The 13,191-nt window shown below is 35.8% G+C and overlaps 1 protein-coding gene across 1 annotated transcript; it reads left to right on the top strand.

Annotated features, from left to right (window-relative positions):
- Window positions 1–6,126: 6,126 nt before the first annotated feature.
- Window positions 6,127–13,122, top strand: slc18b1 (solute carrier family 18 member B1). The gene is made up of 14 exons (XM_065254095.2): window positions 6,127–6,250; window positions 6,405–6,538; window positions 7,196–7,291; window positions 7,375–7,448; window positions 8,698–8,845; window positions 9,082–9,238; window positions 9,835–9,971; window positions 10,659–10,760; window positions 10,859–10,950; window positions 11,032–11,127; window positions 11,238–11,312; window positions 11,389–11,482; window positions 11,576–11,625; window positions 11,717–13,122. Exons 1-14 carry the CDS (start codon window positions 6,229–6,231, stop codon window positions 11,802–11,804), a joined length of 1,365 nt encoding a protein of 454 aa, XP_065110167.1. The 5' UTR covers window positions 6,127–6,228; the 3' UTR covers window positions 11,805–13,122.
- The last annotated feature ends 69 nt before the right edge of the window (window positions 13,123–13,191 follow it).

Here is a 13,191-nt window from a genome sequence, read left to right as displayed (position 1 = left end):
TTTTTATTTATTTTTAGTATAAGTGTGCAGTGTCATAGGTACATCTTTGACGTTTATAACAAACCAAACCGTTTTAAAATCGGTAAAAAATTAAGCAAGTTATGGTCATTTCAAAGTACCTGCATCATTAAAACGCAATACTACGAGTGAGCGAGCGCCCTGTGGTAAGATGGCCGCCAAAATGCGGACGTTCCACTCAATTTGCCAGCAGCGCGGACGAGACATCTATGCTGCGTCCGAAACCGCCTACTACATACTATATAGTACGCGAAAAGCAGTAGGCGAGGCGAGTAGTATGTCCGAATACATAGTATTCGAAAAACAGTATGCGAAAAGTACCCGGATGACCTACTACTTCCGGTTAGATTTTTCAGTGTGCATACGATGGACGCTTCACTATCCTATGATGCCCCGGACGAGGAGTTATCCAAACGAAGAAGAAGAGGCACGCGGCTGTTTTCGCGCTGAAATGACATGACGTGATGACGACGTATGTCACGTGATGTAGCAACATGGCGGATGTAGTACGTCCGAATCTCATTCATACTACCCGGATTCATACTATACAGTACCTACTGTTTTAACGCCAAGTAAGTAGGTACTTCATCTAATTCAGTACCTACTATACAGTATGCGGTTTCGGACGCAGCCCTAGCCTTTATACATATCTATGGTTTAGCGGTCGAAAAACTGTGTGCACTGTGAACCCTACTTCAGCAACAACGGTCACCTGAAGGAAGGTTCCTACCTATATTCATTAATTATACAAGCGGGACCCCTAGTGGACACCTTTACAAAGACAAAATGGTTCTTACAGGTGGAGTTAACTGTAACAAATAGAGGGTTTGTTAAAAACACATGCTAGACATTTTTTTTGTAAATACAAATAATTCAATAAAATTTGTCACCCCTTCACATATTTATGCATACAACGTATGGGTGGAGTCTTTCTGGCAATGTGATTTTGCTGGTTAATTAAATTAAATGCAATATATTAATTTATTAAAAACGTGTATTAATACAATGCAGATATTAATAATAACCAGGTATCATTATAATTTACAATAAATTAAATGAAGAAGTGCCTTAAAATCTTTTTCTTTGTACATTTATAAACAAACAGGTATGAGATATATACACAGCACACAATCAATACATTATAAACAAGCATAAACATTTTAAGTTTACATACTACACAGTGTGATGCATTTTAAAGCTCTAAAGTTGTTGGAGGCAGCGTGAAAACATGTTAACAAGGCACACATACCACACTAATCTTCCCATATTAGTGAATTTTAATAGTCAAAAAACATTGTTGATGTTACTACATAAAAATACTACCTACACATATTTCAATGTAACTCTCTAGAATATCGCAAAGCTCACCGCCAATCAATTTCAAAAACCCAAAAGAACATTAACGATATAATAATATAAACTGTTATGAATATACATATTTAACACAACTACATATCCATCAGTACGTGTTAAAATCAAGCTGGTAGGCTAGCATACTCTGTGCTAATAATCATTTAACGGAGCAAAAACGAGGCGCTGTCACTTTAAACCCAATGCTATGATTTATATGTTCTCATTGGGGGGGGGGGGGGACTTTCATCGTAGTACTTATGTGCTTGGTTCGGGTAATAATATTGTGTTTAAAAAAATAAGCAATTGAATTTGTGAGTGAAAACCGCCTAGCAGCAGCGCATCTCTCTGAGGAGAGCAGCTGCAGCCTCCGGAGGTCGCATTTGTAGGCCGCATGCGTCTTCTTATTTCAGAATATTAACCATTATAAAGTTGACTATTATTCTTAGTTAATCGTAATTGTTGCAGAATGCTTATGACTTGCGAATGTAATGCCCAGTTATCTTAAATAAACCAGGCTTGATGGCGTATGCGGCCTGCATATGCGACCTCCGGAGGCTGCGGCCTTCAGATTGAGAAACGGCCCGTAGGGCTCAAAAGGTTAACGAGTTTAGTAAGTTATTTACTAACCAGCTGGGCTTAATTCCTCTTCCGGAACAGCACCGGGAAGTAAAAAGATAACTCGTTCGGCTGCACTTGCAGAGATTTTCAACCTGCGTGCACCGCCGTTAACGAGCTCATCCTTTGGTGTAGACATGATATTGTTTGTCTACTTCCGTCTATTTTACGACTGTCGGTTGACTTGTCGTTTAAAAATAGAGGTTAGTTTAAAGGTTTTGTATAAAAGGTTTGAGTGACTGTAAAGTCTGTAAGTGCTGTCAATGATTTCGTTAGCTTGCGCTCAGAGAATCAGTGATATGAATAGAATCAAAACATTCCATTTGCCATGGCAACGAGGTAATTGGATGACGCAATAAACGTTTCCATGGCGCGAATAGAACTCACATGCGGATGACGTCAGATTAACTCTAACAAGGTTAAAACGTTCACTTTTAACCAATCGCGTTTCTCTCCTGTGTTTTACTTTTGACCAATCGCGTTTCTCTCCATTGTCATTTTGACGAGTAACCGGCGTCGGCTATCATCTTTTCCATAGGTAAGGTTTGTTTATTTGTTAATAGACTGTGTTTATTTTTGGAAAATAAAATATGCCAATATAGCTATCTAACATGTTTTGCACTCATCATGCACCAATTTTTAAGGGGGCACAATGTGCACAGCCTTTATACTGTAATGATAATTATTAACGTACCTTTTAATATGCCATATTCTTATAGACTATACATAACAAAATAAGACGTAACGAGTTTGTTGATTAATTAAATTGCTATTTTACAAATAAATGAAAAAAATCCTTTTACACCGACGCCTCACTTAAAAGCGCGATTTATAAAACCCGTCGCTAGATGGCAATGGCGAAAACAATGGCGTGGTTTGATGACGCTATGAAGGAGAAATAATGGGATTTGTTGTCTTTAACTCCACCGCTGCATGCCATACAATCAGACTGGAATGATAAATCATGTTAATGGATAAGGTTAAGTATTAAAGTTTAATAAATGTTGCGTTTGATGACATCATTTTATTTCATTACATTGAATTAGACCCGAATAATGTAAGGTTTACAACTAAATTGTTAGTCATAGAAGTTAGAATATTTGTCCAATTTGATGGTGTGATAACACAGAACAGCTTTACGTGTTCAAATTAATCATAGTAAAAGTTATTTTGAACTTACCAATATCATTTGCAATAATGATTGATTCATATTTCTGTATAACACTAACTGTATTCATTAACATTGCAATACTTCACCTGACAAGTTAAACAGTGTAAATAAAGCAATAAAAACCAAATGCAATACTGTACAGTCTTCAAGAAAACAACAGTTTTAATATATAATAAAGCATGGTAAATTGCAACTTTATTATTAACCAACATTATGCACTCTACATAGTTATGTAATGTTATAAACACTTAATAGTTTTTCAAATGTATACACTTATGTATGTTAGCTATAAGGTGATATCTACAATTTGTTTATAGTTGTTTTGATGACATTTGATTATGTTGCAGGGAGACACCGATTACTCTTTACTGGACTGATCCATGTCAAAGCCTGATGAGACCTGCATTCCTTCTCAGAGCAGCCGGTATGAAGCATCACGGGGAAGAGCTAAAGGTGCAGACACCAGTAAAAGAAACAAGGGATGGGAAGAAACAACTGGAGCTGCTGAACCCAGCGGTGCAGCAAGAGGAAGACCATCAAGAAGACGGAGAAGGTCTACAAGGGGAAGATCGTCACCTGTTCTGTATATATAAAAACTATAATAAAACATTTATAACGATTATTATCAGCATGTGCTGTTATTACTCTCATCTTAAATTGATCTAAAATAGGTGTAATGAAAAGGAGTGGTTCTAGAAGTAAAAAACAACAGTTAGTCACAGTCAGTACTTCAACTGATGTTGCTATTATTCTGACAGTTTATAATTCTGGTGTAATAAATCCTAGGTATGTTTATGTTTTACACAATAGGGTGGTTTCCCGGACAGGGATTAGCTTAAACCAGGACTAGGCCTTAGTATAATTAGGAAATATAACTAGTTTTTACAAATATGCCTTACTAAAAACATTACTTGTTTGCATTTTGAGGCAAAACAAAGGGCACTGATGCATTTTAAGATATGTCAGTGCAAGTAGTTTTCAGTTTGGACAGCGCTTACATTTATTTTAGTCTAGGACTAGTCTAATCTGTGTCCGGGAAACCGCCCACATATGTCTTCTTTTATCAAGCCAAAACAACATGATGCTTGCAGCCAAACCTAAGACAGATAGATGGGACATAGTCCTCATCAGAAGTGCTGTCATGTTGAATCATCTGGGTCTTCACTTTCAATCCTGCAAATGTAATAGTAAGAACAATACAAATTATAAATTATAACATTAATACTAACAATAATTAAGCAATTTCGCTCCAGTAGGAGTGAAATTTAGCTCTAGATAGCCGGATAGCCATAACTGTGATAATATAGAACTATATCACATGACTCCGAGAGCGATATTGCTTTTATACAACAGTTCAACGGCACAAGTTTGAAAAAAGACAACTAGAAAACAACAACGGGGTGATTTTAAAAGCCTCTTTGTTGGGGGAACTATTTTCTTCCACCAAAAATTCGAAGCTCTGGGCACATTTCAATAAGTTAAAACTTGAACTCCGAGTTGATTTACCCTGAGATTAGAAACAGCTAAAATGAGTTAGTTTAAGCAACTCTTGAGTAAACTGACTATGAGTAGGCGCACAGCCACTGAAAAGCCATTATCAATGGAGCTCCAATATTATGATTCAACATGGCAATGGAAACAGAGCACGTGAAACGTGAGAAAGAGGTCCGGATACTCTTTACTAGTAAAACTGGAAGTGCTAGTACCACACTGTTAGGTAGGATTTAGACTTATAGGCTCTGGCTTGAAATTATACAGTGAACACTCCTGTGTGTCGGTCAGAACACTTTAATGATGAGGAGACTGGAGCTTCTTTTTCAAAGTGTATCGAATCATAGTCTAGAAAATAATAAAGACATAATACAGTTAAATAAGAGTGGATCAACAATGTTAACTATGCTTATATAGGCTGTATATAAATAAAAAAACTATTTAGTAACGAATCGAACTAACAATCAAGAAATTGTAATCTCAAATACACATTTACATCATTTAGGCTGATCCCAAATGACAGTATAATCAATTTAAATGTCAAAGGCATATCACAATGTTAAGGATAATATTGCAAGATTGACAATATAAATCACTCGGTTATTAGACAAACAATTACAACTCTACAATAACTGCAGGAATTAGCAATGCACTTGCGTGCACACAAAATTAAATAATATAACACGATCAATCTATTCAAGTAATATTAAACAACTTACTTATTAGTCATGTACTTACACTTGAACACCAAATCACCAACGATAAACCAGAAGGAGAGGCAGGAGAAACTTATAGTTAAACCGCTGACGTTCTCTCGGTATTCAATAACACAGCAGGTGAACAAGAACGCTACCGCCTCCTCCTGGAAAGTTCAGGAATTGCACTTATCAAAATCAAAGTCCCACAGTAAAAGTCTCTTTCCTTTACAGTCTTTTATACACACACATACAAAAAAAAATGGTATTAAAATAGTTGTTGTGGGAAATTGTGGGCAGACAGAGCACCTTTTTGAGGGGTGTTGTTTGTCTCACTTTTGTTTCACTTTACTCATATAAAGTAATTTTTCATTTGGCACCTGGAACCTTTTCCTTCTGAGTTTTTATCATGGAGATTCAATACTTTTTTGCCACTACACTATTAAGTAAAATATAAAATAATGGGTACAATTTAGCACTACACCAACTGCAACACTAAAAAATTCACCGCAAAGTGCGCATTTCCATAGATCTTTCTGAGCGTTTTCAACTCTGATTCGTTCTAGGGAATCGGTTCCTTCGGACAGGTCGATTCGAATAAACGGCCGAAACTGTTGTACAATGAATAACGTGTCCAGAATTTCAGACGTAATTATTTATCTAGTAATAAAATTATTGTCTGTAATAAAAAAGTCTGTTTAATCACAAGCAACGTCACCCCGCTCAAACTAACGCTTTGCGAATCGGTTCGACTCAATCACCTATTCGTTCACAAAACGGGGGCGGGCCTCGTCGTTCTCACGGGTGACGGAACAGCGGGCGAGTCACACAATCCAGAAGAAACCGCCGTGAAACGTCAAAATAACAGAAAACATCGGCTTGACAATGGATTTTGATGAAGATAAAGGTGTGTAAATACATAATTTGTTGACTGTCGCAGTTTCGCGAGTTTTGAACACTGTTTTGAGTCTGAATTAGGCTGAATCGAGCATGTGTGAGAAATGTGTGTGTCTGTGTAAATTAACTTATGAATGAAGGCATGTTAACTTCATGTACTGTAGGTGAAGGTTCAGTACCAGAGATCCCAACCAGTAAAATGACAAGACAACAGATTTTAACACTTATTGCTATGGCTTCCATAAACTTCAGCTCAATGATCTGCTACTCCATCCTGGGTCCATTTTTCCCAAACGAGGTATTTTACATGATGTCACCTGATATTTATAGGAAATATCCCTGTCTTTACAAACCAGTTCAAACGTTTTGCTACCTTTATACTTAATATAAGGGTCAACTTTGTAGTAAGTAAGATAGCCAAAAGTTTGAACTGCTACATATTTTTGAATATTTCTAGTCTGTTTTTTATTACGTTCATTGTTTACCCAAAATCTATAGCAAAGTTTGAAGTTTGGCAGATATGACTGACATGTGGCTTCTTTTCTTTTTTATTATATTATTTATTATATATATATATATATATATATATATATATATATATATATATATATGTATATATATATATATATATATATATATATATGTATATATATATATATATATATATATATATATATATATATATATATATATATATATATATATATATATATATGTATATATATATATATATATATATATATATATTAAAAGTAAATGTTGTTGTTATTTTAAATAGATTTTTTACAAACTTAAAGCATTGTTATATCTCATATTGTATATCGCATCATTTAGCAAGTTACAGCCTATCACATTTTTCATTTATATTGTGCAGCCTGAACGGGGAACATCACATGTCATAAACTTATTGTCATGAAATATGTCTGAGAAAAACTTACCGTGTTTTATTACCTAGGCAAAGAAGAAAGGTGTCAGTCAAGCCATGATAGGATTCATATTTGGCATCTATGCATTATGCACTTTGGTGGGATCATTGGTACTTGGTAAATATGTAAGTTAATATTTTACGGTGAATTTATCCTGCTTGCTTTCATATCGGATAGCAATGCTCCATACTCTTGATCTCTGTTTCAGATTGTCCAAATAGGAGCCAAATTTATGATCGTTGCAGGGTTGTTTGTATCTAGTGGATGTACTGTACTGTTTGGGTGAGTAAATCTGTCAGGCTAAGACCCCTGATGAAAAACCGCAAATAAATATCATGGTAAAGATTTAATGATTCATTTTTTTTTTTTAATTTGGCATGTATTCTCATATCTACATGTGTTCAGGATTTCATAAAATCGCATAACTATCCTAAACCAACTTTATTCGCCAAGTACACACACACACACAGACACACACACACACACACACACACACACACACACAAAGAATATGTTGTTGTTTCAGGAGCTTGGAGTACTTACTGTGCGTTCACACTAGATGCGAATGAATCGAATAAATCACGCTATTCGCGTGTAGTTGGACACTTCAACATTTTGAGTTAACTCGCTTAATTTGTGCGTGAAATTCAGACGCAAATATGCTCAATTTGCAGACTTTACCTAGCTTGTTGTCTCAATATGTGTATATATATATCTCTCAAATTGAGTAAAGAGCGGTTTTTACAACTTACCAGAGTGTCTGACCTTAGGGCTGCAACATTTAAACACGTGTCCCATTAAAAATGCATTTGAAATCGATTCAGAATCGGTTGTTGTTCAATGCACAGCTTGTTTGTGTACTACGGCATTTGGTCAGTAGGAAGTCCTTATCAATCTAAAAGTCGTTAATAACGTGCATTTAAAAAAGCAACAATAAACAAAAGCAAGATGCTTTTTATTTCTGTTTATGTAAAAGTACGTAGATGTGTCGTACAGCTCCGTGTGTCCACATACAGCGACAATGATTTTGTCTATTGTTGTTTTGTATTTCTGCCTCAGCTTGCTATGTCGTAATCACATCACTACTAGATCAAGCTCCTGGTTAACGCTGCGCGAATATCAGCCAAAGTTCAGATAACTAGCGCGATTTGTGCGTCAAACGATCAAAATGCTCAATTCATGTAAATCGCGTTGCAGGATGTCTATTGCATCTTTGCATTGGTTTAACATGTAAATCACTCGCGCTTAACGCTTCAATCGCGTCTGGTGTGAACGCACCATTAAAGCGATACTCTTTTAAAAATTAGTTTTTTATTCTTCCTAAGATAAACATTGTACTCAACTGTGCTATTTTGAGACACCATGTACTCAAGTACTACTGAAGTAGTAATATACGTTTATGGAGTGTATATGTAGTGTATACATTTTACACTTTTATTTAGCACCAAAATCTACTACTTGCTGGTATTTCACTGTATTATACTTGTCATGTTTATATTGGTTCTAGTCTTAATGTTTATTTGTTCTGCAGGTTTCTCGATCAAGTTGCTGATGGGAGAATCTTCATAGGTCTCTGTTTAATCACGCGCTGCATAAACGCCGTCGGCTTTGCTGCTGCAGTCACAGCATCTTTTGCCGTTTCAGCTAAAGTCTTTCCAGACAACATAGCAACTGTTTTGGTGTGTTTTTTATAGTTCAGTTATATATGTTTGAGAACTCAACAGTTACACTATTGTTCATGTTACAGAGATGTGTTGTTTGTCCGGAGAGCATCATTACATGAAGTTATTCACTGTCTCTCTCTCACTGGTTGATTCGTTTTTCACTGCCTGATGGAGGAGTTTTGAATGATTTGTGAAAAGTTAAAATGATTGGTTTGTGAATAAACTAAAAACAGCACTATCTTATGTTACAGGGTTTTATGGAGATTTTTACAGGGCTTGGCCTTATATTAGGACCTCCGATAGGCGGTTGGCTGTATCAGTCGTTCGGATATGAAATCCCGTTTGTTTTCACAGGATGTCTTCTGTTTGCTGCAGTGCCTCTCAATATGTGGATTTTGCCGAGTTTTGGTTAGTGTGGATATTTAGATTAAATATCACTTTTTGATGGATTGATTTTTATAGACAATTGTAACCCTGGACCACAGAACCATTATTTGTAGCAATAGCCAGCAAATATATTTGTATGGGTCAAGATTTTAGATTAGTTTTTTATGCCAAGGATATTAAGTAACAATCTTGTTTCATGAAGATATTTTGTACATATCCTACCGTAAATATAAGAAAAATGTATTTATCATTAGTAATATGTATTGCTAAGGACTTCATTTGTACAACTTTAAAGACGTTTTTTTTTTTTTTTTCAATATTTAGATTTTTTTGCACCCTCAGATTTTCAAATAGTTGCATCTCGGCCAAAATATTGGAAAGTATACATCAATGGAAAGTTTTTTTAGCCTTATTATAGATGATGTATACATTTCAACTTAAAAAAAAATCACCCTTATGTGGTCCAGGTTCACAATTACATTGAAAACATTTCATTGCATTTATGCCTTCAGGGTTTAACTTCATTAATCTCAGTAAAGTGACTCTCTGTGTTTGGTTTTATTATTGTTTGTCCTCTAACCACAGCAACAGTCATGTCTGTTTATTACATTATTTAGATGCGGTTCCTTCCCACGATTCCTTCTTCAGGCTGTGTACAAGAATAAAGATACTTCTCATTTGTTTCGTGGTCTTCACTGTGAGTTCAGGAATTGGTTTCCTGGATGCAACTCTGTCCATATTTGCTATAGAAAAGGTTGGTATTAATAATCTGTGTAAGTTTCCTTTGACCTCATCTACCTGGTTGATATTAACATGTAAATATATTCATCCACCCAGTTTATGTTTAAATTAGACATTAAAGGGATAGTTCACCCAAAAATAATGTCATAAATGACTCGCCCTCATGTCGTTCCAAACTCGTAAGACCTCCGTTCATCTTCTCCATTTTAAAATGTTTTATATTTAGTCCGAGAGCTTGTTGACCCTTCATTAAAAATCTATGTACGGTATAGTGTCCATGTCCAGAAAGGTAATAAAAACATGTTCAAAGTAGTCCATGTGACATCAGTTGGTCAGTTAGAATGCATCGAAAATACATTTTGGTCCAAAAATAACCAAAATGACCAACATTGTCTTCTCTTCTGGATCTGTTGTGAAGCGCATGCGCAAGACTAAAGTCACGTGACTGCAGTGACGTGGATGACGTGTTATCCTCAGACATGTTTTTTCAAACTTACAGCGTGTGTCTACCTCAGACTGTAAACGAAGCCCGTGCGCACAAAAATAAAACTTGGCTGGGGCGCACCAGAAAACACGTCAGCCGCGTCACTGCAGTGACATATCTCCCGCATGCGCTTCACAACAGAATAAAGTCGTGATTTTTCTTATTTTTTTGGATACACAGCAGTATGGTTTGATATGACTTTTTATTTGTAAACAGTTTAATATGAGTGCTGGAAGAGTTGGGTTGCTTATGATCGGACTGTCATTGCCGTATGGGGCCGCATCACCCGCTTTCGGTATAATTAGTGATAAATATCCAGTAAGTGCTATTTAATATCATTTCACAGTGCTGATATTGTTGATTTATTAATGTTTGTGTGTGTAATTTCTCCGCCAGTAAACTGATTCTCTGTACAGTCATTCAGAAAATGGATGATGGTGATTGGAGGAATGGCCACGTCTGTCAGCTTCTGTTTACTCGGACCACTTCCGGTTTTCCATGTTGAAAGGTGAAGCGAATGAGAGAGTAAATGTTCATTTTAAATAAGCAAGAATACTTAACTAATCTGTGAAATGTCTTCTATCTTCAGTCACCTTTGGCTCACCGTCCTCATGTTAGTTGTGGTGGGCTTTTCCGTGTGCATGACCTGTATCCCCACCTACGCTGAGATGATCGTTTGTGCACAGTGAGGCAAATAAACTATCACACAAATCCATTAAACATATCGACATGCATAATCCAGACCAGAACTTTTAATTCATTCAGATTTAGTAAAGCAGGTTTGTATTCTCGCAGTGAATATGGCTTTGAGGATGGCTTAAGCACGCTGGGTCTTGTATCTGGATTGTTTTCCGCTGTATGGTCTGCTGGGTATGTATTAAAAGCCGTTTGTCTAAGCTATTCAAGAATATTTCTCCCAATTCATAAATGTTTTTATCATGTGAAGGATGTTCTTTGGCCCGACCGTTGGAGGTTACGTCACACAAGCGCTGAACTTTGAATGGAGTGCAGGGGTTCAAGGTGGCCTCGCCTTTCTCGCTGTAAGAATAAAACACTGACATATAAAATCATTTTAATCACTGATCAGTCACAGTAGTGTGATTATATTTTATTCTTTGCTTTATTTTATTTAGGCACTCTTTCAAGTTATATATTTCACAATTAAAGAAATACAAAAGAATAAGTAAGTGTACAATAGTCTATATAATACTAGAGTAAGGATACGTTTAAAATGGAATTTATAAATGATACATATTTCATCATATATTTTTCAGGTCGCAAAAGGCACAAACGACAGTATCTCAAGGAGAAAAATCTCCTCTTCTTTCAAGGGCAGATGCTCTCAGTGTTGACATCAGTTGAAATGAGCCGCTTTAAGAGCAAGAACAAACTTTATCATAATGATGGGAAATATTTAAATATGACAGAGAAGACAAATCCGTCAGTTTACCATTAAAAGTTGTGGACCTTCAACGTAACCTGGACCAAATTCGCATCCATTGAATCATGAAAAAGTAGTCGTGTGAACATTTACAAAGTAAATGTTGTGTGTGTGTATTAAAGTATAATGTAACCCTTTAAAGGTGCATTGTGTAACTTTTAGAAGGAGCAATATAATATACATAACTATATTATCAGTGGTGTATAAAGACCTGAGCCGATTTTATCTACAAAAACCGCTGGTCCCCCTACATGAAAGTCGGCATTTTGTGCCGCCATGTTTCTACAGTAGCCATAAACGGTCAAACTGCTCTACAAAGTGCATTTTGTCACTACGTTGCTTCAAATGATGAAATGTTTGTACTGTGCCGTCTATGCGTTTTGAAAGGGAGGGGTGAGCTGTGGACTGAGCTGTTGGTTGCACTACACACTGGACCTTTATTGTTCACAATGGTAATATAATAATGACTTTCCTCCAAACAGATTCAGGTCAGTAGGGCGAGTCATGTGCTCTCTGACTGACCTGTTATCACAGCTAGGTGAGTTTTTACAACAGAGGTAAAGACATTTTTACACATTGTAGACAAAAAGTGAATCCGTGCATTGTACGTTTTGCTCGAATGTTGTGTTGAGCTTTAACATAACCTGTAAAGATATTTAGTACACTAATATTTTAAGCAAATTTAAACCCATTTATTCATCAAGGGTACTTTGTATCATAAGTCATTTGTATCCCTTTATAAAGTGTGTTTCGTATACAATAGAGGGTTGTTTTAAGGGTTTAAGCCTTCAAAAACTTTGAAAAGAGGATTTATTTGTTACTTAACATGGATTAGTCGTCTAGCTGTAGTTTATGAACCCTATTTCAACAGCTTTTATAGATTTGCATGTTATTGGCAGAAATAATAAAGATGGGAAACAACTGATATTTTATAATAATGTGCATTTACCATGTTTGATTAATGATGATATGCTCTTTGGAGCAGGTATGGAGTATTGGCTCTTCTAATACTTGCAGATGTCAACCTTATCATGAAAAGTAATGTTTATACCCATGCAAAGTTTAAGCATTTTTTTTCCTTAGTTAAGTGCAAATTTTCAGATTTGTCACAACGCATAAATGTTTCCATCTTTTAAAATAAATAACGTCAGTATAGACTGATATTTTTCTGATGTCTCTAGACTCTATCATCAAGGGTTTAATCAAATGTAAACAGATGGTTGAATACATTGGTAATAAATGCATTCTCTGAGAAACTATATTTCAAGTTTTGACTGAAAATGTCACATCCATAACGCTGGAATTGCT

The sequence above is a fragment of the Paramisgurnus dabryanus genome, chromosome 17 (assembly GCF_030506205.2).
Source record: "Paramisgurnus dabryanus chromosome 17, PD_genome_1.1, whole genome shotgun sequence".
In the NCBI taxonomy this organism is placed as follows: Eukaryota; Metazoa; Chordata; class Actinopteri; order Cypriniformes; family Cobitidae; genus Paramisgurnus; species Paramisgurnus dabryanus.
The sequence above is the reverse complement of the archived record's forward strand: the minus strand, read 5'-3'. Positions and strand labels throughout refer to the sequence as shown.